The sequence below is a fragment of the Melampsora larici-populina genome (genome assembly GCF_000204055.1).
Source record: "Melampsora larici-populina 98AG31 unplaced genomic scaffold MELLAscaffold_1, whole genome shotgun sequence".
In the NCBI taxonomy this organism is placed as follows: domain Eukaryota; kingdom Fungi; phylum Basidiomycota; class Pucciniomycetes; order Pucciniales; family Melampsoraceae; genus Melampsora; species Melampsora laricis-populina.
The window spans coordinates 684,798-705,560 of record NW_006768765.1 but is presented as its reverse complement, the minus strand read 5'-3'; the positions used below and the strand labels follow the sequence as shown (position 1 = coordinate 705,560).

At 41.5% G+C, this 20,763-nt stretch overlaps 4 protein-coding genes across 4 annotated transcripts; all 4 read left to right on the top strand.

Moving 5' to 3' along the window:
- Positions 1-341: 341 nt before the first annotated feature.
- MELLADRAFT_101008 (uncharacterized protein) lies at positions 342-983 on the top strand (the record flags this gene model as incomplete). Its single annotated transcript, XM_007404075.1, has 2 exons — positions 342-885; positions 907-983. 2 exons carry the CDS (start codon positions 342-344, stop codon positions 981-983), a joined length of 621 nt encoding a protein of 206 aa, XP_007404137.1.
- A 429-nt stretch (positions 984-1,412) lies between these two features.
- On the top strand, positions 1,413-2,777 carry MELLADRAFT_58380 (uncharacterized protein; the record flags this gene model as incomplete). The annotated part of the gene is made up of 1 exon (XM_007404076.1): positions 1,413-2,777. One exon carries the CDS (start codon positions 1,413-1,415, stop codon positions 2,775-2,777), a length of 1,365 nt encoding a protein of 454 aa, XP_007404138.1.
- An 11,371-nt stretch (positions 2,778-14,148) lies between these two features.
- Positions 14,149-16,672, top strand: MELLADRAFT_101006 (uncharacterized protein; the record flags this gene model as incomplete). The annotated part of the gene is made up of 12 exons (XM_007404077.1): positions 14,149-14,175; positions 14,268-14,342; positions 14,414-14,545; positions 14,702-14,755; positions 14,934-15,008; positions 15,080-15,211; positions 15,364-15,417; positions 15,490-15,570; positions 15,688-15,768; positions 15,845-15,976; positions 16,097-16,437; positions 16,504-16,672. 12 exons carry the CDS (start codon positions 14,149-14,151, stop codon positions 16,670-16,672), a joined length of 1,353 nt encoding a protein of 450 aa, XP_007404139.1.
- A 1,520-nt stretch (positions 16,673-18,192) lies between these two features.
- MELLADRAFT_101005 (uncharacterized protein) lies at positions 18,193-19,091 on the top strand (the record flags this gene model as incomplete). Its single annotated transcript, XM_007404078.1, has 3 exons — positions 18,193-18,577; positions 18,821-18,893; positions 18,950-19,091. 3 exons carry the CDS (start codon positions 18,193-18,195, stop codon positions 19,089-19,091), a joined length of 600 nt encoding a protein of 199 aa, XP_007404140.1.
- Between the last annotated feature and the right edge of the window lie 1,672 nt (positions 19,092-20,763).

Below are 20,763 nucleotides of genomic sequence, written 5' to 3'. Positions count from 1 at the left end.
CAAATATTTTCAATGGAAATTGGCCATTTACTCATTTTTCATCAAACCATAAAACATTGCCACATGTTTCTTTGCCAAGGAATCCATTAACAAGCCACAATGCTCTGCAGGGCAATGCAAGATCACCTCAAACCTTCCAAGATGATGTGTCATCAACATCACATATTCAACACAGTCCAACACAATCAAACCACAATGCTCAACAGAATCATGTGGGATTAAATTTGTATCCTTTGCATAATGAGTGGAGGTCAATTCCAAACACCCCACAAAATAGCTTTCCCTTCATCCAGATTCCACCAAATCATTTGGAATTCAACAATGATATCCTTAAAAGCAATATGAGGTTGCATGATGGCATTCAACTTGGTGATATTTCATCAACACAAAGTGGTCAACATATCACGGCAAACAAATATATGCATCTGGACAGGATGGCAGGAAACTACATTAGGCCCAATCAAGATGTGTTCAACCACTGTGAGACATCAAAGAACTGGGAAAATGGTCAGATAATCCCTCAACTTATAGCAAAAGGCAATCAAGATATTTCCAAAGTCAAGATTGGACGTTTTATGACTAGGATTGGTGAATATTATCTATACCATCACAGTCAGCTTAAAAATGAATTCAAAACTTTTTTCAATGGTCTCAGAAACAAGATCAATGGGCCAAAAGTGATTCCTGAAGGAACCACATCTCTCCCTGATATGGGGGCAAACCGCAGGGAAAAAAGGATTCTCAATGTCATTGCAACTGCAGAGAATCAAATCACAACATCATTTGTGGCAGCTTTGTTCCTCATACATCAAACACAAGGAATTCACCATGCATGGGATCCAATTTTGAGAAGCGGTTGGGAATCATCAAGGGGTATTGCTCAAAGTGGGCACCCTTTTTGAATAGATATTCACCAAAACTTGGCCAGGAAATTCATAAGAGATCACGGGGATCATTTGATTGTTCTGACCCTGAGTCAGTAGTGATATACCTGGCAATTCATAACCAGAGGAACAATAGTCCAATGAGACTTGTGTGGAGTTTGTTGGAAGACTGGCACAGGACTGAAGAGGTATCCTCAAGATTTGGGATTACAGAATCAGATATAGAGCATATCAAGAGACATCATCATCAAGGTTTTCCTGTGTCAGAGAACGGTGATGTTGATGAATGGGGTCAAAGGAGTAACAAAAAAGCCAGAAAATCAAGAAACACACAATCTCCCATTGTGGTGATAGATGATGATACAAATCCACACCAATTTTCACAAAACACAAAACCTTTAGAAAACCTTTTAGCAAAGGTCAACTCTGCAAGATTATCAATCTCACCAGAATTTGTAGTGTTTGTTAGAGCCATTGGAACTAAGGAAAATCGAAAATCACTGGCATCTTTCACATAACTATGTCAGGATGTTTAAGGACCTTCATGAAAAAATCTTGAATATCTTTGCAGAAGATCATCATAGGAAAAAATCTTCAGACAACACAAAAATTATCACAAATGCAGTCAAGAATGCAAAGTTTCAGCTTGGACCTGCTTTTGTTGGATTTTTGAAACTATCATATCAAGATCATTGCTCTCAACATGATTGTACACCTATCTTACAAAGTGGTTTAGCACTTCTAGAAAATTATCTCTACCAATGGAGAGACTTTTTGAAAACCAAAAAGTCTTCTTTGTGGTTTTCCAAACAAGAACAGTCAATATTGCAAATTGACTGGTCCAACATAGGAGATGCACTATATTATATAGGGAGACGGCAGTCCACAGATGTCATGCCCACACAGCTCTTAAAGTATCTTATTGAGCTTTGGTACAGCCATTCTAACACAGGAGAAGCAGGAATCAGTTCTGTGGGATTCAAGCTGCAAGCACCAAACTTGAGTTTAGTTGAAGAAGCTTACATCACTTACCTATCAAAGATGAAAAGAGGGTACATTGATCTTTGGAATATTGAAAATGATAGGGGAAGTAGCTACAAAAATAAAAGAAGTACTCCTTTGAGAGAAGAAGAAACCCTCACAGCTGGAGATCATGCAGACAGAGATATTTTGGAAGATGATGTGAACAGAGAAGGTCAAAATATAAGGGAAAATGACACTATCATGGAAGCTCAAAATGTAAGGGAAGATGAAAATATCAGAAAAGATGAATCTTTAAGAGGACATGAAAATGTTGTATCAATGTCAAACATTCCCCCTGGTGATGAAACCCATTTTCATTCAGGGTTGACTATTGATGGAAATGAAAGTGTATCAAATAGTGATATCATCGCCAAGATGAAAACCCAAAAGGGTCTTTGGGAAAAATATTGCTCATTTTTTGATGATTTTGAGAGAAGAGTCTCAAACCACTATGAAGGTATACATAGAAACCCCCCAGATACTCTATCTACAGGCTTGAATAAATTGGCCCTTGGGGAGCAAGAGGTTTCAAATGTAATCACAGTTGCCAAAAATCAAATCACAACATCCTTCATGTTCATTTTAATGCTGGCTCAAACTGGTCAGAAAGTAAATCAGTCATTGGAAAGAATCTGGGAAAATGGATGGGCCCACTTAGAAACTTACTTTGAGAGATGGAAAGATTACATTTTATCCAACAAAGCTCCAATTAAATTTTATGGTAGCAAAAATTCTGTCAAAAGAATTGACTGGTCCCAAGCCTCTGAAACAGTTAGATACATGGCTATGCATAACCAGCAGAACACCATACCATCACAGATTTTAAGTTATTTGATTGACAGATCTTACAGTGATGTGGTTGAGTTATAGGGAAACATGTTTAAATCACTCAAATTTCTGCTTCCCAGACCAAGTGAAAGGCTGATACAGGATGCATTTTCAAGATACAAAAGTGAGATCCATTTTCATTTGGATCACTTTATCTCATTTCAGTAACTAATCCCAATCATTCACCCAAGTTCTGAATAGTGATAAGTAGACAAATCCAAAACTGCAGGTATTTCTTTGCCACTTTCAATATGGTCTCAGTGTTAGGACTTGCAATTAGCCTACTGAAATATGTATCTTGTCCCAGAGTTTCTACTCTGCTCTGAATGTACTGCCAAAAAAAGATAGTATACTTTTTATCAAAATTTGTATATTGCACCCAATCTGAGTCTGAAACCCTGATAACTGTGTGACAAGCCAGATAAATACTATTTATATCAACAGTGGTTTGCCCCCTTGGGCAACTGCAGTGTATGTTTGAGCATCATCATTACTTGTGACTTTGTTATTAGTAGTGATGGGTGAGGGAGGGTTTAGTAAACATTCCTCTACTGAAGAGGAAATTTAACTCAGAATGAATGTGAGTTTCCAGATCTGTGTTTTCAAGAACCAAAATGGATAGAGACATCTGTTGTGAATGGGATTGTGTGAAGTCTGTGGACTGTTTCTGAAATTTGAAAGCTGTGGGCCTTTTGAGTTGAGAGTAGCCAAATTGTAGTGCATAGCCGTAGCGGCTACAAAGTTGTGCAACCCTTTGGTTACTCTTCACTTTCCATTTCAAGCCATCATCACTGGGGGAGTTGTTAGCAAGAGAATACTAATTCAGTATGGAAATTTTGTTGTTATCATAAAAAATGGGGTAATTACTTGATGATGTCTATGTAGTCAAAAATCCAAGTTGAGATGCTAACAGAGAGTTCACTCCATCTTTTTTTCCAGAAAATGTACTTTGGAAAGACTCTAAGTGTGTATATCTACAAGAACAAGAGACATGCTTTGGTCAGGACAGCTACTTCTTGTGACAGACTCTCATATGTATTGGTTCAAATTCTTGATTTCAACCCAGCGCGGCCTGTAGCCCCCTCTGCCAGCCTGCTTGCTCCAGACAAGTGGACCTTTTCTCACATTTAATCTACCCACATAGTATTTGTATTTACCGCATCTCAGGGCTCAGATTTCTTTCACATACATGACAAATATCCAATTCCTACATTCATTCAGCAGTAAAGAATTTATCAAATATTATGAAAATCAGCTCAATGCTTCAAAAGCTACTTGAGCTGAGGAAGACAAAGATTGATATATTCAAACATATCTTTTTGCAAATCCTCAATCACAGATGGCTACCTGTGATCAATGTATGATCACAATAAACATCAACCACACCTACACTCACATGTTTTGATGTCATTCAGATGGCAACAAATACCCAGATCTGGATTTTCCTCACCCAGTCCTTTTCTTTAATACCCCATTGTGGACCAAAGCACTGACACTTAATCTCACTACAACAAATATAATGTTTTCTGGGCAGCAAACACAAATATTGATATACAAAAATATTGGGCGGTCAGGAGGAGGGCAAAAAATACAGAAAAAAATGTATATTGTTCCTGGTGTTGAGAGCTTCAATCTGAGTAATTTTTTGCATCTTTAGAGTGTATATTGTTGAACATACTAACATATTCATCAGATGCACAGTCCCCTCCAAGTGATTTACGTAATCATTCAAGTTTTCAGGGCCAGAGTTTGTACCGAACTAGGGCTATGACCCAGCCCTAGCCCCAACTGTGCATGCCTGCCCAAAGACTTCTTGGAGGCAAGCAGTACACACCCCAGGTCAGCTAATCTTGCCCTACAGAGTGCCAGGAGCCCTGCCATGTGCCTGTGCCCTCAGGGCGCCGGCCCTGACGTTTTTGGTCCCATCCCTTCAATACAGGCCCAAAACAGGCCCTGGTCTAGTGCTTGAAGATGCAGCCAGGCCTTTCCAGGGCTGGTTGGTGCGCTAGGGCTGGCCATGTTGCGCCATGGCCGGGGCATAGCCCTATCCCAAACCCAATGATGACAATTTCTAGGTGTGGGATGTGTACACCTGTAAAGAATCTATGTAGATTTGTGGAAGATAATTCAAAGTGACTATAGCTGCTTTGTGAGAGAAGATGAAGCCTTGACTCATTATCACGACATTCAGAGAGAGACTCTGGACTTATAATGAGCCTAAAAGCAATCCTTTTGACCAAGCATTGCAAAATTTATGAGCATTTGTAGAACCCAAATTGTCCTCTCCAATCTAAGGAACCACATTTCAGCATCTGTTACAGGTGTGAGTCTGATAAATATGTTTTTTTTTGTTAGTACGTTCAACAATATACACTCTAAAAATACAAAAAAGATAGTCTGATCGAAGCTCTCAACACCAGGAACAATAGCCACTTTTTTTGTATTTTTTGCCCTCCTCCTGACTGCCCAATATTTTTGTATATCAATATTTGTGTTTTCTTCCCAGAAAACATTATATTCTTTGTACTAGTAGTGTCTGTCTTGTGTGTTAATCTTTACCAGTGCATCACCCACAATTTTAGTATTGGTCATATGTTCTTGTTCATAGAATCCAAAATATGTGGTTGATTGTCCAGTCCAAGACTCGTGGGAACTCCATGTAGTAAGAACGGGTATCTGTTGGGAAGCGTTTTCAAATCATTGTCTATGGATGAGTCCATTGATGCTTGTGTTGAAGAAGGAATCTAGCTTCAGCCCGTGATCCTGTATAAAATAAAATTGGCAAAACAAGCTTGTAGAATACCAAAGGCACATTCAAAATCCTTGCAGATTGCCTCTTGCATCTGTGCAAAGTACTGAAGAAATCAAGGTTGGTGAATAAATTTGTGGAGTGATGTCACTGATTGAACATCATCACTAACCACCTTCTACTCATCTTGTGGACGCAAGATATTCTGTACAATTGTAGCTCACTTTGGAAAGGTACTGTATGAACGTACAGCTTTATAAAGCACAAGAGATCTCAGTGAGTATAACAGAGAACAGGAAGACAGGAGTAAAGGCAAAGATGTAATATGATGGTACAATGAACAAAACAGATAAAAATGAACTCTATTAACCGTATTATCCAAATGATGACGGAGCTTGGTAAAACACAAGGGTTCTCAGTTATTAGGACAGAGAACACAGGTAAAGTCAAAGAAAGTATCAGACAGTATGATGGACAAAACAGATAAGAAAAAATCAAGAAGAGAAACAACGGTGTGGTGCGCAAACACTCTCACCTGATCAAACTCATTCTTAGAAGGCGCCACTCTTTTATTTTGCTCAAGAAACCTTATCCCTAGCTATAGAACGGGGAATTTCAACGCGCTAAGGCTGATATCACCCTATAAGGTTAATTTCTAGTTTTTTTACACTCTTTTTATCATCTACAACACTTTTTTTTGAGAAAAATGATGAGTTGTGGGGATTTGTTCCCTTCCTTCTGACTGACTGAACGATTGGACACTTGCATAACAAAAGATTGTTGAATAAAATGACATTCTTAAATTTTATTCTTGGAACTCCGCGACGAGATGACCGATGAACCTAATAAATTAACTAACAAAATTGATAATGAAACTGAATAAGAAAAAAAATAAGTACTATCTACGCCACGGAGAGGAGGGAAAAGATACAAGATCCGACAGATACAAACACTGTTTAGTTTGGATTCAAGGTGTTGGAAAGAACAACTGTTATTGCACCATTGTGATAGACTGAGAATGAGAAAAAACTTACTTTACGATTGACAACATCTAAGGAAAGTGGTCCTTAAACCATCAGCCTGTCAACGACCAGTTTTTGTTACATCCTTATCCACCGATAGCATAGTTGATTTTCAGTCACCAGATAGGGTACAGTTGTTATCACCAAAGCCCTCTGACTGGCTCCCTGCAAGAAGAATCAGGGCAGTTGACCCGGTACTTTGGTATTTTTTATGCCATGATATTTCTTGAAAGGCCCATTTTTGGACTTTTCAGGTGTAGAGGAACCAAGAAATGGTACTCATGAACCTGTACAGCCACTTCTGCAAAAATAAAATGATCTAAGACCCCGACCAGTTGGACCGCGGGCTGATTTGAGCCTGATGCAAGCCTAAGGGCTTGTTTGGTACAGCTTAATTTAAGCTACTTATGTCAAAATTCAACTTTCATAAGTCAAATTTCGAAAAGCCTGTTTGGAACAAGATTTTTAGAACTTTTCAAAGCTACTTATGGGACCCATAAGTAGCTTATTTTGCTACTTATAATAAAGAGCTCAAGAGCTCATTATTTTCCAATAAGCTACTTATTGACCCCCAAAATCTCGATCTCATCATATCTTTTTTTCAAATCGTACAAGTCCCATCTCCCGTATGTACCCCCTTGTCCTAAATTCAACTCACATCAACATGGGTTCAACACCACGCTCAAATCAACACCATTCTTCACCTCAATTCACCATTCACCACATCACCTCTAATCATATCACTCAACTGAGCCGTCTATCTAACATGATGAGAGATCTACCTATCTCTGTTGTTCAATAGAAAATCATTCACGCCGACCAATAAGAAAAACAAAAGTTGAAACATACAAAAAAGTTTTTCATTTTTTTGAAATTAATCAGATCTTCAGATAAGAAGAGTATCAGTAAAAAAGTAAATGAATTGCTGGTTCGGAACTAAAAACAAATCAAAAGATGTGAAAGTTGAAGCAAAGGTGAAATTTGAAAAGTTGAAAAAGTCAACAAGATTTTGGCTGCCAAACAAATTATGGCTTTTTTGTACTTTTAAGTCAACTTTTTGATAAAAGTCAACTTGAAACAAAAATCAACTTTCTGGGGCCGGAAAGTTTGTACCTTTTTAAAGGTACAAAATTTTGTAAGTCATACCAAACGTGCCCTAATACTGGCAGATTTTATGGCTTTACATAACTAGCTATGTACTTAACATCATAGTTAAGTCAGATTTATAGCAGAACAACCCACAAAAAAATACAAAAGTTTGGTCAAAATTGGTGAAAACCCCAAATTTTTGATTGTTTTGGTGAAAGTAGGTGTTATTGGAACCCCTTGACCAGTCGGACCGGGGTTGGCCCCGGCCAAACCAGTCAGAGGGCTTTGGCAATAACAACTGTATTTGGAGAGATAAGAGGAGAGGATATGGACAGCGCAAAGAGTGGGGAGATTGAGATGGTGTTGTTGTTTCTTGACATTGGAGGAGGGGAGTTGCGGTAGTTTTTTTTGGGGTCTATTCTTTTTGTATATCTTTTTTTTGTGTGTGAGTGAGTGTGCAGTTCGAGGAATACCTGGTATAGAGTCATACCTAAAAAAAAACTATAAATAGAGCCATCTTATTGGCATTGTTTTTCATTTTTTCTCTTTTCTTTCTCCATCTCAGACAGTGAATAGTTATTATATTAGATATTTTACTACATCAGTCTCAGGTCATTATTAAACCCGCCCCCTCTACGAGGGAGATTAATATATTAGTAGCATAGTTTTTTTCTTATTATTTCTTTTTTTATATACAACCAGTTGTGTCGCGTAATAAAATAGGGAATAACATCTTTTCTATATTGGTGTTGAGATTATTTGTGCTCTTTAGTGTACTGGGAGCTTATTTGAGTTTCATTCAGAGTCTTTAGACTTTGAATTCTTTCTTTCACTTTATCATTAGAAAGAGCAGCCTTTTGGCACCTTTTACACTCTAGATCTTAGGGTGTTTATTCCTCTTTCACGTACTGTTTACCGCTTGTGGCGGTAAAGCTACCACAACGGTGAGGCAACACATTCTTACATAATGACAAGCTTGTAAGACCTTGTTACAATAACTACATTGAAAGAAGGAAGCAAAAAGATGAGGCTATGACATAGGAATAGTTTGTTGATGTCATGACTATAAAGGAAAGGGATTGATTATCTCAATATGTGATTGGCAAGGTACCTTTCTCATATTGATTGACATTGATTCCAAGGTTGCAATCTGGTTCCTTGCATTTTGCAAGGTGATGCAACAGAAGCAAATGATTCAGACCATTGAGATCATTGAGAGCACCAGGAAGGCCAAAGAAAGAGTGCCAAAATACATTGATTGTGAGCTGCAATGGCTTCTAAAATGATAGTCTGATCATGTTCCTTCTATTTATATTGATTACTGCAAGCCTTTGGACAGTGTTTCCAACATCAATGCATGCAATCAAGACATACCAGAATGCCAGGGAAACCACAACTCTTATTGATGCACAGTAATTGTTCAGTGTCTGCCGTGTTGCGCTCTTGGAGGTACTCAGTACCAAAGTGAAAAACGACAGCCAAACAAAACATTTTCACACACTTTATGGTGGTAGATTCAGTGATGCAAAGATTCTCATCAATCATGTTGGCAGGAGCAAGCATCCTGATCCCTACACCACAAGGACACGCCGATGTCCTAGGGACGACCGGTTTTTCTTGCAGGGGGACGGACATCCTGACGAAACTGATCCAAGGAGCCCGGATCCGAACAGTATTTCGTGACGCCCCACGGTCTTCCAAAAGGGATCCTTTTACGATACATAGGGGGTCCTCAAGGCGCCTGCACAGGCTGTTCTGAGAGCTTTGCTTCCGAGTGAACTGTTGGGGGACTCTGTGGTTGTCAAGAGGATGTCTTACTGGATGACCACCTGATGTTGTTGGATTCAATTGTTGATGTCCTTGGATGAGACATCCAGTCAAAACCCTTCTGACACTCAGAGGATGTTTCTAAAAGTGTTCAACTGACATGATTGATGCATTTCAATAAAGTTGAGTGATACAAAGATACAAGACTCGATCCAATTGGATTCATCCATAAAGAAATGACAAGAAAGAAAACTACAAAAAAACCTATGTCCGAGAATTTGTTGAAATGTGCGGAACTTTTGGTTTAATCAGCGACTGAGGAAGACCGCTACCAACCACTATACCTACCCAATCTTGAAGTAAAAACATCTACCCAGTTGATTTGCTTGTAGAATGAAGAGAAAAGTATGATCGTTCATACTAGCTCAGCAAATCAGCAAGGTTCTTGCTCGGTGATGATTGGACTAAGATTGTCGTGGAATATTGGGTTCATCGGTCATCGGTCTTCTCTCCATAACCTGTGCCATTCAAATCAAGCGTACCAATCTGCTTCACCCCTTGAATCTTCTTTACTAGATTTGATGTGATCTAACACCAAATTTTGATCGTTTTCGAAATTGATGAGTTTACAACTATGACCTCTTAACAATTTCCGATCGGTTTTGTCTATCATGTATATGACCTGAAAAAAGAAAGGACATATCGGATCAAGATTGAGATAAAGATGCAAATTGGGCTCGCAATTGACATGTCTCACATCAAAGTAGTTAAAGTCAGCGCTATGTACCATTGACACGGTCAAGACGAAGACAATCAATTCGGAAAGTGAGTCGTTGAGCTGTGACAACAAGTCAGTCTAGTTAGTGGAGTCAAGATTTCCTACAAGTGGCAAGACTATCATGATTGGACTCATCTTACAGGAAGAGTGGAACTTGAAGTGACCACTGTGCATAGAGGATTGAAGACAAAGCCCCTTGCAAGCTTTAAATCCAAACAACGTAGTCTAATGGTGATCTGCTCTGAGGAAGGAATCGATTCAAGAAGATTGATGAGATTGGGGAGGTGAGAATGGCAGTGTAGGAAATCGGTGTCAGTGTTGAAACAAGTAGTGTGAAAAGCTGTGTTTGATTCAAAAGTAGCGATGATGAGAATTGATGAACGTTGAAAGGTCAGTCTGAACCAGGTATGATGGAGATTGAAAGTGGATTTGCTTTTTGAAGTTGTTTCCCATTCCCCCCGTTTTCTCCCTTTGCTTTTGAATGTCCCTTTTTTCTAGAAGTTTCCTTTCATGAGTGGTCAGTGCACGTACATTATGGACATCCTAGCCAAGTTGAAGGTAGCAGACAACCTGACGCACACCTGAAGGAACCTACCAGATGTCATGATCTCAGGTTCTGTGAGGTCATCCAGGCTTCACTCCGCAGACAGCCTCAATAGGGGAGTCCAGGTCAGGCCAAGAGCTGAGGGATCCCCAAGTGTCCAAGATCTGAAAGCCATCTTGACATCCTGGGAGTGTGCTGAAGACGTCGGCGCTCAAGGACGCCCAAAAGATACCCCAGTTGGGGACCCGGAGTTCAGCATCGGATCTCGGACGGCTTGGATGTCCTTCTGCGCAGAAGTGTCTTTGTGGTGTAATAGCAGTGGTGCATTTTTGCATAGCACTGAGACCCAGCCTTCCAATGGCATCTGTTTTCTGACAAAGATAATCATCCTCAGTTGTTGCTCCATTTACAACTTGTAACCATGATGGACGTCCCATTCAAAATCTACGGCAAAGTATGCCATCATTGTATTGGGGGTTTGCAGAGAAGTAGTCGCTTATTCATTGAGCGTCTCCAGCTTCGCGGTCTCGTTCAATGTTGAGTGCTTTCCCTGCCTTTGAACCTACACCTCTTCGGTGCCGATTGGTTTCAGATGATGTCTTGCGCCGCACTGGCAGTGACTTGACTGGCATCAGCATGCAATGGGGGTTTCAAGTTAAAAAAATGCCTAAAACTCAAATGTCCCTACATAAAAACATAGCTTATAATTTCCAAATTTTTAAAAGACTTCTAGAAAAAGCCTTTCCCAAGAAGCACATTCTAGTGTTTATTCTATAAAAAATGAATGAAAATTCAAGGGTTGGGAGGCAAAAATACAAACATTTTTAGGCACTTTTTGGATGATTGGTTACATAGGCTGATGAGGCTGTTTAACCCAATAGGATCATGGTGGTTCACACATTGGTTCATGATGGAGATCCTAGGGGAAACATGCAGATAGAGGGAGATGATTTGTAAAAAGACCCATCATCAATCATGTCATAATCGGCACATATTGATTGATCGCTTTGATCCGATCAAGTGCGCTCATATAACTTATGACATATTCCTTAAATTCACACCATGTCCAACTGGGCAATGTATATGATCTCATTTCCACGTTTTATGTACTTCAAGCCGTGAGCTTCTTGAATTTTAACAAACTTCTAAACTTAACAAAGTCCCATGCTCGTGCATCCTTGCAAGGCGTCAAGCAAGGGACTTACACCAAATGTGTACGCTCCATAACCTCAGAGATTTGGGTTTGGCAGGGAGCTTGCTTCAAGTCCTTATACCTTTTTCCACACCAAGGATTTGGATATAGTCCAAAGAGAGAACTTGTGCGCCGATGTCTTGCACTGAGACTACTTTTTTTTCCTGAGGAAGTTAATCCCTTCTTGCCAAAAATGTGCTTCAAAGATGGGCCTCAGCAGCAAATTTGGACTTGAGAGAGAGGTTACATGTGTAATCCTCTGTTAAGAGCCAATATTTGATGCGCATTTTAGGCAAGAGGTCAGCACATTCCTCGGGGAAAAAAATATGTACAGTCGATTGCAGAAAGCTTGGAAACTTTTACCCGCCAAACTTGAGCAAATTGGCGTGGAATTCTTTCCAAGCTTTGTGAAATTGACTGTACCTTATGCGCCAGAGTCAGGCGCACAAGTTCTTCCTTTGGACCATATGCAGATCCTCGGTGTGGAAAAAGCTATAAGGGTTTGAAGCAAGCTCCCTGCCAAACCCAAATCTCTGAGGTTATGGAGCGTACACATTCGGCGTAAGTCCCTCGCTCGACGCCTCGCGAGGATGCGCGAGCGTGGGACTTTGTTAAGTTTAACAAACTTCTAGGACAATTTGCATACTCCTATTGTCCTGTCAACCAGGCGTTGACAGTCACCCAATTGGGTCCAACTTTACAAGAGCCGGTGCTGATGCTCTTGAAAATTGTAAAGATCGGGTTTCTCAAATACAGCCGTTGTGAGAACTATCGGTAATTTCTTGATGTGAATGTGTTGCGCTCGATTTTAACTCGCCAGGCAAAAACTGGTTCAAAACTCAGTTTTGGACTCGAACTTTGTTGATACTCACGACAGCTATCTTGACAGCTGTCGAACTTCGAATTGAACATGCCAGCCCTTCAGCCTGCATCCTCCATGTCTTTCAACCAATCTAAGATTGCTTGATGTCCAAAGCTCTTCAACAGTTCATTGGTCTTGCTGCAGAAAGCCCCGACTTCGGAGTTCAGACGCAGACTCTCTCTGATGGTCTTCGATTCCTTCGTCCATCATTTTTCGAACTTTTGAGCTTGCAATTTTTTCCATAAGGTATTTTTTTTGACACAGTGGTACTTACACGTGTTTATGATCTGTTCTTCACGCCCTCAAATAAAAACATAATCATTGAAATGATGATATATCATATGCTGACTTGGCTTTGTAATTTCAATCGAGGGGAAGGGCAATAAAAAGTAATGCACATCTGGAGTCGAACCCAGGGGTTATGCCCAACCTGCGTCTGGTCCGTCAGACTATACAAGTGCTAACCATAGCACGATATATAACTTTGAGATGATTATACTTGCCAGGGTATATATCATAAAGGCCTGAATCAAAGTGTAAGCGCGTGCGAGCCGAAGGTCGGATCAGTTCAATTGGGTTTCCGACAGCTGTCAATACAGCTGGCTTGTATACGCAATGAACACCAACAAAGTTCGAGTCAGAAACCGAGTTTTGAACGAGTTTTGGCCTGGCGAGTTAAAATCGGGCATCACACATACATCGAGAAATTGCCGATAGTTCTCACAACGGCTGTAAAGTTATTTGAGTTTTCAAATTTGCTTTGTTCCTTTCTGTTGTTTTCATCAGCATGTCTTGCCTGTCAAAGTCATCTTGTACCGATCATGTTGTTCTTTCAAAGCTAGGCCCAATCCCAAGCCAAGTTGGACCCTCAAATTTTGGCTTTTTGTGATCAAAAGCGACGATTTTTAGATGTCAGTGACGAAAGAGGTTGAAATTCGACTTTGTCGCAACAATTGTCCACAAAAAGGTCTGAATTTACGTCACGCACCTCGACAGGCGCTTTCCAGGGTCCTCCTATCTCACATTTCTCTGCAAAACGTATGTAACATAGCAAGCTTAAAATCAAACACAGCTTGATATCATTCTGCTTACTTTTGGTTTTTCTTTATGAGTCTCTTCATCGTCTTTACTTTCTGTTGACTACCGTTGCAAACCTCACATACGAACTCCTCTTTCTTTTGTTCTTCCCTGTATCTCATACAAAAAAATCCGATGCATTCTCAATCAAACCAACCACGCACTCGTTCCAAATTACTATCCGCGTTGAAGTTGACCGAGAAGCCTAACAAGGACTTGGGATCATCATCATTGAGCCCTGTGGTTAGCCTTCTTGCTATATTCCCAAGTGTTTGAGACTAGCTCATGGAACTTAGGAACTTGACGTACCTAATCTAGTCTACCACTCAGGAAATGGCTCATCAAAATCCCCAAAGACTAGTAAGCACTGAATGAGTGCAATTGTGCCATCGCTTTCGGATGATCTCTATCAATGCTGCAGCTGATTACCTTCTGTTGTATTTGTTCCAAAGGATGAATACGATCCAATCTTCGAAGCACTCGAACGTTGCTCCCAGACGTCATCATCTTACGAGGGTCAAAGATCAGTAAGATGTATTCCTCCTGGCTCTTGGACATCCAAGCCTTTACCATCCCCTGAAATGGATTTTCTGTGTAGAGCAAAGTTCCTACCCGTTCCCCTCCTCTCCCTTTGAGTCCAAACTTTCGTCAAAGGGTGGTTTATAGCTCTGTGGATGGGATGGGAGAGGCGAACATTAGTCAGACTAGTGAAAACCAGACGGTGACTTTGGTGAGTCTCTTATTGGCGTTTCACTTCTCTATACCCACCCTTACCTCATCGTCCACCGCTACCAAGTTCAAACCAAACTATGCAATGTGCCTTCTTGTCACGTTTTCAAGCTATGGTGGCTATGATAAGCTGATAATCTTATTGCGTTGAACCCAGCGCTCTAAAACTCATGAAAAAGTGCTACCAATCCCCTTAGTGAAGGAGACACCAGTAAGCGCCTCCAAGGTTAATTTGTTATCGTCCGCAAACCTAATACATGTTTGCTTCTATTTTCCTAGGACGTTGGTCATCCACTGTTGGTAGCGATCGGCCAATAGGATGCAATTGTGCCATCGCTTTCGGATGATCTCTGTCAATGCTGATTGCCGTCTGTTTTTTTGTTCCAAAGGATGAATACGATGCAATTTTCGAAGCACTCGACCGATGCTGCCAGACGTCATCATCTTACCAGGGTCAAAGATCGGTAAGATGCATTCCTCCTAGCCCTTGGAAATCCAAACCTTTACCATCCTCTGAAATGGATGTTCTGCGTAGAGCAAAGTCCCCACCCGTTCCCCTCCTCTCCCTTTGAGCCCAAACTTGCGTCAAAGGGTGGTTTATAGCTCTGTGGATGAGATGGGAGAGGCGAATATCAATCAGACTAGTGATAACCAGACGGTGACTTTGGTGAGTCTCTTGTTGGCGGTTCACTTCTCTCTACCCACCCTTGGCTCATCGTCCACCGATACCAAGTTCAAACCAAACTATGCCATGTGCCTTCTTGTCACGTTTTCCAGCTATGGTGGCTATGATATGCTGATTGGTCGTGTTGAACCCAGCGCCCTCAAACCCACGAAAAAGTGCTACCAATCCCCTTAGTGAAGGAGACACTAGTAAGCGCTTTGAAGATTGAATTTGTTATTGTTCTACGCAAACCTAATATATGTTTGCTTCTATTTTCCTAGGACGTTTGCGATCCACTGTTAGTGGCTATCGGCCAATACATCCACACGCCAACACCTTCAAAATACACGCAACAAAGATCTGTAAGTTCCTGTTCTTTGGGAGATCTTAACCCTCGACACACATCCTTTGAAATGTCTTATTTTCATTTTGGAAGCGTCTTTGTATGTGCTCATCTGTTTGCTTTGGTCATTTCTCAGGATGACCGTATTGTGCTTTTGGCGAAAATTGCCCGATATACGGATACAACCACATCCTTCAGTTACGCGCAACAAAGATCGGTAATTCATTCTTTTCCTTGCAAGTAGGCATCCGTGTTTTACAGTCTCTCTGACCCGAATTTCGCACGGCACGCAGCCCAGAGCTTGTATTGGGCCAGCTCCTGCCCTCGAGAACGCGATTCCTGATCAAAGGCTCACTCTAGCCCCTGACCAAGGGGATGTAGAGGCGCATGTTGGTGATAGCAGAGAGGATGAGTTTGTGTCTTTGGTTCGTCCATGAATAGTGCTTCATTTTCATTTCTGTTCTCGCGTTTGTCTGATCGTCTATCTGTGCCAGAGTTCAACTTTTACGTGAATGTGCTACTGACCCTGTTTGAAATTGATCTAGGCTTGTGACCATGGCCCTGGCGAAAATGACCAAAAATCAGGTCAACCCAGCCATTATCCGCATCTGTCCATCGAGGTTCCTTCGCATTTCCTACAAATTGACACCGATTCGTCTCAGTGCAAACCCGACCGAGCTTCAAGAGTGCACCAGAGCAGACATCCTAACACAGTGTTATCAAACGTATCGACACCGCGAGCCGCCCGTTCCTCCTCTCGACCACCTCACAGTATGCATCATCAAACTACGCCTCTTACCCCAACACGCCATCAACACCATCCACGATCCGAAGTCTCACTGGCATCTACCCTTCGCCCCGTGGGCCCGCCTCAGATTTATGGAAAGTCAAACGAAAACCTATGACCTCCGATTCTCCAACTCCTTTCAATTGACGAGTCTCTTGTTGAAAGCCTTCCCTCTCCATCTGCTTTGAGTATTAATCGACGTATTCCGAGTGGAGAGGTCTTAGCTGGTTTAGATTTTATGGCCAAGCCTTGTGCGCGCAGGACTCCTGATGCGTCATTAGACTTAGAACGCAGTGAAACTCCAGAATCGAGTGGAGCATTTTTGTTATCATAAAATGATGTAACATACCCAGATTTGTTTCTCATAAATTACTGCACCTCTCATTTCTCTTATTATAAGCATTGGTAGCGTGTGCAGTTTGATGTTTTAATTTCTTTCCTAGTTCATTATTTTTGCATTCCCCTAATACATACCAAGCTCCCATAATACAATCTAGAACCTGTTGTAGTAAGTAATCATGCTAAGACACGCTATTGACCATTGTAGGAATGGAAAGAACAAGTTAGTATGACACGTGAAGTTGTGGTTTTCCTATTTTTTATGTTACATGTCATTGTCTTCTTGGTTTCTTCTTACAATATGTGAAATAGTTGTTGTCCGAATTGAGGCTAGTACAATTCCAGTTTGAGGAAAATGTCTTCCAACTCCACAGAAAAAAATCGTTCATTGTCATCCAAAATCTCAATGAATTATCATTTTGTCCCAACATCTATTATATACATTTTGAACAACTCTCTCAATGCATTACCACAAGTACAAGAAGATCATCACAACAATCGAGTTCTTGTAGAAAGTGCACAGTTTCAGGAGGAGCGCTAGCGATTATTCTAAGTCAGGTAATTGAGATTTACAAATTGTTTTTGTTTTGTCAAATTGTTATAACTGTCTATTATCATTTTCACTTCGATTTGTCCTACCTTTTCTCATATCTATATGGTATCTGCTGCAGACTTGAGTACACGCTATGAGACTCCTAAGTTTTCACTTTCAGCGAGGAATCTAAGAGTGTTGATCTTCATAAAGGTACTTACAGTTTTAACAGTTATTACTTTGATTCATTGTATGTTCATATATTCATTACTTTCACCAATGTTTTTCTCACTTGTTATTGTGTTTTGAAGTAATTTGGTTGATAATATGAATACTACAATAAAGGTTTAACTCAGATTCACTACAGTTACATCAATCACTCCTTTTTGATCATTATCAGTAGTCCTCTACTGTCTAGATGATATATTCTCAAAATTGTCTTGATTTCAGCTTCTTTTTCTTGTTCTGTTCATAGTAATCTGGAGAGATCCTACATTTAATCCATTCACATTGCCCTTGTCGGAATTTGGAAGTGTTCCCAGAGCTTGCGGAGGTACACATCGGTCCATGTCTAATCTGCGGGTGAAAACTATGAGAGCGGGTAGGACCGAGCACTCTTGTGAAAGGTGATGGAACACATGTCACAAGAGGAGGAGAGCTCGAGAGGTGTACAGGTGGAGAGATAGAGTTTTTACCTCTCCGATAGTACACATACTCTCTCACTATCCCGCATTCATAGTTTTACAAGTCTCTTTCTCAATCAGGCACTTTTTCGAAAAAAAGGAGATTATTATTGGAAAACGAAGAGGAACAAGAAATTGGAAGAACTGATCGAGCAAGGAGGACAAGAGTTTGAAACAAAAAGCTGAATGTGGAGACAATTAAAAAAGAAATCAAAGACGAATATAGAATATAAATCAATAAGCATGATCAACGCTATGAAACAAGCTGAAGAGAAGAAGAAAGCCCAAGAGCTGAAGGAGATGGAACAAGTGGAGAGCAGGAGAAGACGGATGGAGTCACGAGCACCTGGTGGAACGCAATCGACTTCGATGAATCCTACGCAGACGGAGCAGGGGGAAAGGATAGAAGGAGGAGTAGTAGAAGGAGGTGGAAAGGAAAGTCAGGTGGTGGATGAGGAGAATGGAAAGGGAGAGGAGGTGAGAGAGGGAAGTGGAGATCAATCAGAGAGTGAAGAGTTGATGAAAGAGGACATTCAAAGAGAGATTCAAAAGAAGAATGGAGGGAAGAAGAAAGGAGGTGTGAAAGGAAAGGAGAAGAAAGAGACGTCATCAAGTGGGTCCGAAAGTGATGAGGGTTGGTTAAGAAAGGTGAAGGATTACGGGATGTTAGTGGAGAAAGATAATCGTGAGTAATCTTGTCTAGGAAGGTTGAAAGGGGAGATCTTACCCTGAAAGGAAGTGTGAGCAGCTTTGAGCGCTCCAATAATGGTGTCCTGAAGGGAATGAACCGCATGGGGAATAAGTCTGGGGAAACTCATGACGTGACCCGTTGAGCTCCACAGAGGTGTAGAAGCTGGTAGATCAAAGGAGGGAGAGGATAGACTGTTGGACTGATTTGAGGTGTAATTGGTATTGATCGGTTTTGTAGGCCCGACTGAGGAGCGGTCGAACAATAAGAAGGAGAAGAGGGGTAAACCAGACGGTAGACCTCTCCTGGATCGGTTAGCGGAGGTGATTGAGTTTGGAGACGATGATGATTTTGCGGAATTGAAGAAAGAAATGGTGGAGAAGAGAAAGGAAGAGGAGGTGGATGTGAAAGATGGAGAAGGGAGGAAGAAAGAAGGAAGGATGGGGAAGGAGAAGAAAGAAGGAAAGTCGAAGTCATCGAAGAAGAAGAAGTCAGGAAGGGGGAGGAGTAGGAGGTTGTCATCTTTGTCAGACGGTGAAGAAAGAGACCCACCAAAGGAATCAAACAGGCGCAGAGACAAGAGGACTAAATCGGATGATTCGTCCACAGAGTCCTCGGATTCAGACTCGTCTTCCTCGAAGTCGAGTAGAGCAAACCGGAAGAGGAAGGAGAAACCGATTGTATTCTCGTTTAAACCGGCAGCAGCTTACGACTTGCCAGACCTCCCACCGCAATGGGAGAAGAACTTTAGGAGGATGAAATATTATGTCCTGTTGTCAGTGTTCACGGCGTCGTACATAGAGGAGTATAAGTCAGCAAGTAAATCGAAGTTGGGGAGATATAGATGGGATAATCATCACTTACATTCGAGAGAAGAGTTGGAGTGCCATATGACGTATGGGGAGTTCAGCTTGGCTTGTGACTTGGAGTATAGGTACGCGCTAGAAAGGTACAAGTTTAAGGAATACGCGGAGTATGTCGTGAGGCACAAGGAGATTGTGAACAAGATAGCGAGGAGGCATAAATGTTGGATGGTTGGATTGAGGTATCATTTGGCAATGAGAGCGTTGACGTTTAGAGTAAGAACGGAAGAAACGTACGAGAAATCCAAGGATGGTGGGAAGAGGAGGAAGGTGGAAGAAGTAGAGCTTCCGGATGGACTTCAGAAGGACGCTGAAGAGGATGCGAGATGGGAAGCCCAGATGGCCGGAGACCTGAAGTATGAGGGGAACCCGTACGCGCTAGGCCAACCGAAATATGGTTGGGTGTTCAAGACGGGCCAGGAACCAGACCCGACGGCAGCCCATCTTTCGAAGGCTCCTATAGAGGGGTGGAAGAACAGAGGACAGAGAGGTGGCAATCGGGGTCACTACGCAAGACCACAAGCAACAATGCCGTATAGGCAACAGGGTCAGTTTCAGAGGAGAGAAACGGGGAAGGACTGGGTGGCCTCGGGACAGCAACATGTGAGCTTCCAAGCGTCGGGTTCAGGGAAAGGTGGAAAGAAATATGGAAAGGGGGAGGGGAAAGCTGATCGATCCTACACACGTCTGAGAGATTGCTCGATAGAGATGATGCCGCAAGTTTGTAGTAGTGTTGAGAGGAGCAGAGAACTGGTGGGTGAGAACTTGAGAGGTAAGAGGAAGGCAGACGAAGAGCTAAAGAAGGAAAGAGAAGTGCAGAGGCAAGAGGAAGGATCACAGGAATCAGACGAATCGGATGGAGAGATGGAAGAGTCGAATAAGGCAAAAGCAATACTACCTTTGAGTGAGAGGAAAACGTTTAGGGTGGATGTAGAAAGCGACTGGCCAGCTCCGGTGAAATGCGACATGAAAGTTAAAGAGTGGGAGATACTGATGAAAGAGGTGGGGTTAGACGAGGACATTCCGTACATAATAGAAGGATTGAGGGATGGCTTTTGTTTGGGGATACCCCAACACGTTGTAGGGGATGAAAAATGGTATACTCCGGATAATCATGAATCAGCGTTAGAGGTGAAAGATCAGATCAATGCAACATTGGAGAAAGAGGCGAGAGAGGGTAGGATAATAGGTCCGTTCACGCATGAACAGGTATATGAAAAATTCGGATTCTTCAGGACGAATCCAATGGGAAGTGCTGTGAACGGAGATGGGTCAGTGAGGCTGATTAATTACTTGTCTTACCCGAAACACAAGCCGGAG